Raw genomic sequence first — 1,384 nt, forward strand, 5'->3', positions numbered from 1 at the left:
CCCTCGGGAAGGCCAGTGTGCTGCGGGAGCGGGCTGGCCCGGGGGTTATTTTACCATAGAGAAAGAGTTGATGCTCTTTCGTGCGTGTATCTGTACATACGAATATACAGACACGGCTACCAATGTGTGTACAGCCATCGATACATATGAACGCGTGCCTGTGTGCATAGATGAGTACATAGATGTTATATATATGTGCATGCGTTTATTTTTCCCCCTAAATCAAATCTTCGGGAAGACAGCCGCGTGGTGTTCCCGGCGAACGGAAAAGTTGATCTCCTTTCTCTTTTTCAAAATTTTGAAATTCGTTAATTGGAAACAAAGCAAAAAAACTCCCACAAACAAACAAAACAAAACAAAACAAAAAAAATCCACCACCCAAAAAGCAAACCAACCAACCAAACAAACCCCCCCTCCAAAAAACAAAACAAAAAAACCCGAAACCAACCAAACCGAGTCAATGCGAAGAGCGAGGAGCGGGGCTGTAGGGAAGATTTTTTTTTCTTTTTAAACCCTGGAGAACGGTGGTCGTGATCGCGGTTCTGTGAGCCCGGCGCCGGGCAGCCTGGCGGCGGCGCGGGCGACCGGTGAAGTTAACAGGTCGTGCACTGTGGGTTCGCCCGAGATTTGTTGTGCTTGAGAGGTCGGGGAAGACTTATCCATTAGCACAGTGTTATGTGAAATGACATCTTCTCTCACGGTGAGTTAAACGCTGCATTACGGCGAGAGATTGCGAGGAAATTTAAGGTAGAACTAATCTCATTTCCCGGTGCACCACAGCCCTTCGGCTCAAAGAAATTTGTTTGCAAAATAAACCACCGAACGCCGGGACTAGAGATTAACCTCCCTTCCTCGTGCTCCCTGCGCTCCCCGTTCATTTGCTCACTTCCCATCCCTCTCCCCATCGCTCGCTTTCTGGGGTTGTCCAGAGCGGGGACGGCGGCCGGTGACGGGCTCTGCCGTCCGCGTGAAAGCGAACTGTCCCTTCCGCGGCAACGCGGCTTTCGATACCCGCGTTTAAATTCTCTCCCGGCACCGAACAAAATCACGTTTATTTTAAGGCGAACTTTAAGGTCGGAAAGGCCGCGGTGCGCGATGCGGGGGGGTGGCGCGGAGCCCTCTTCCGCCAGAGCGCCCCTTGCCAAGGGTGGCAAGCGGACCCGCAGCCCACAGAGGACGGGCTCCACGCGTGGGGCCAGACACCCCAGGCGGGTTTCAGCAGCGCCCTCCGTCATTCGCGGCCGTGGAAAATCGATGTCTTCCGCAGAAATCTCGGGGCAAACAGAAGGAATAAAAACCAAAATGCCGGTGTCTTCGCTCCGGCCTCGGCCCGCGGCTGGGGAGTCACCGAGGCATTCTCTGCCTAACGATCTCCGGACCCGCG

The 1,384-nt window shown here is 53.5% G+C and overlaps 1 protein-coding gene across 1 annotated transcript in view; it reads left to right on the plus strand.

Moving 5' to 3' along the window:
* Positions 1 to 1,095: 1,095 nt before the first annotated feature.
* LOC103761962 (paired box protein Pax-5) overlaps positions 1,096 to 1,384 on the plus strand; it is a 27,429-nt gene continuing 27,140 nt past the window's right edge. Inside the window, exon 1 of the mRNA XM_029965377.1 lies at positions 1,096 to 1,189. Within this exon, the coding sequence (XP_029821237.1) occupies positions 1,096 to 1,189 (94 nt within the window). The remainder of the gene's footprint in view (positions 1,190 to 1,384) is intronic.

The sequence above is a fragment of the Manacus vitellinus genome, unplaced genomic scaffold (genome assembly GCF_001715985.3).
Source record: "Manacus vitellinus isolate BGI_N305 unplaced genomic scaffold, ASM171598v3 scaffold_9_pilon, whole genome shotgun sequence".
NCBI lineage: Eukaryota > Metazoa > Chordata > Aves > Passeriformes > Pipridae > Manacus > Manacus vitellinus.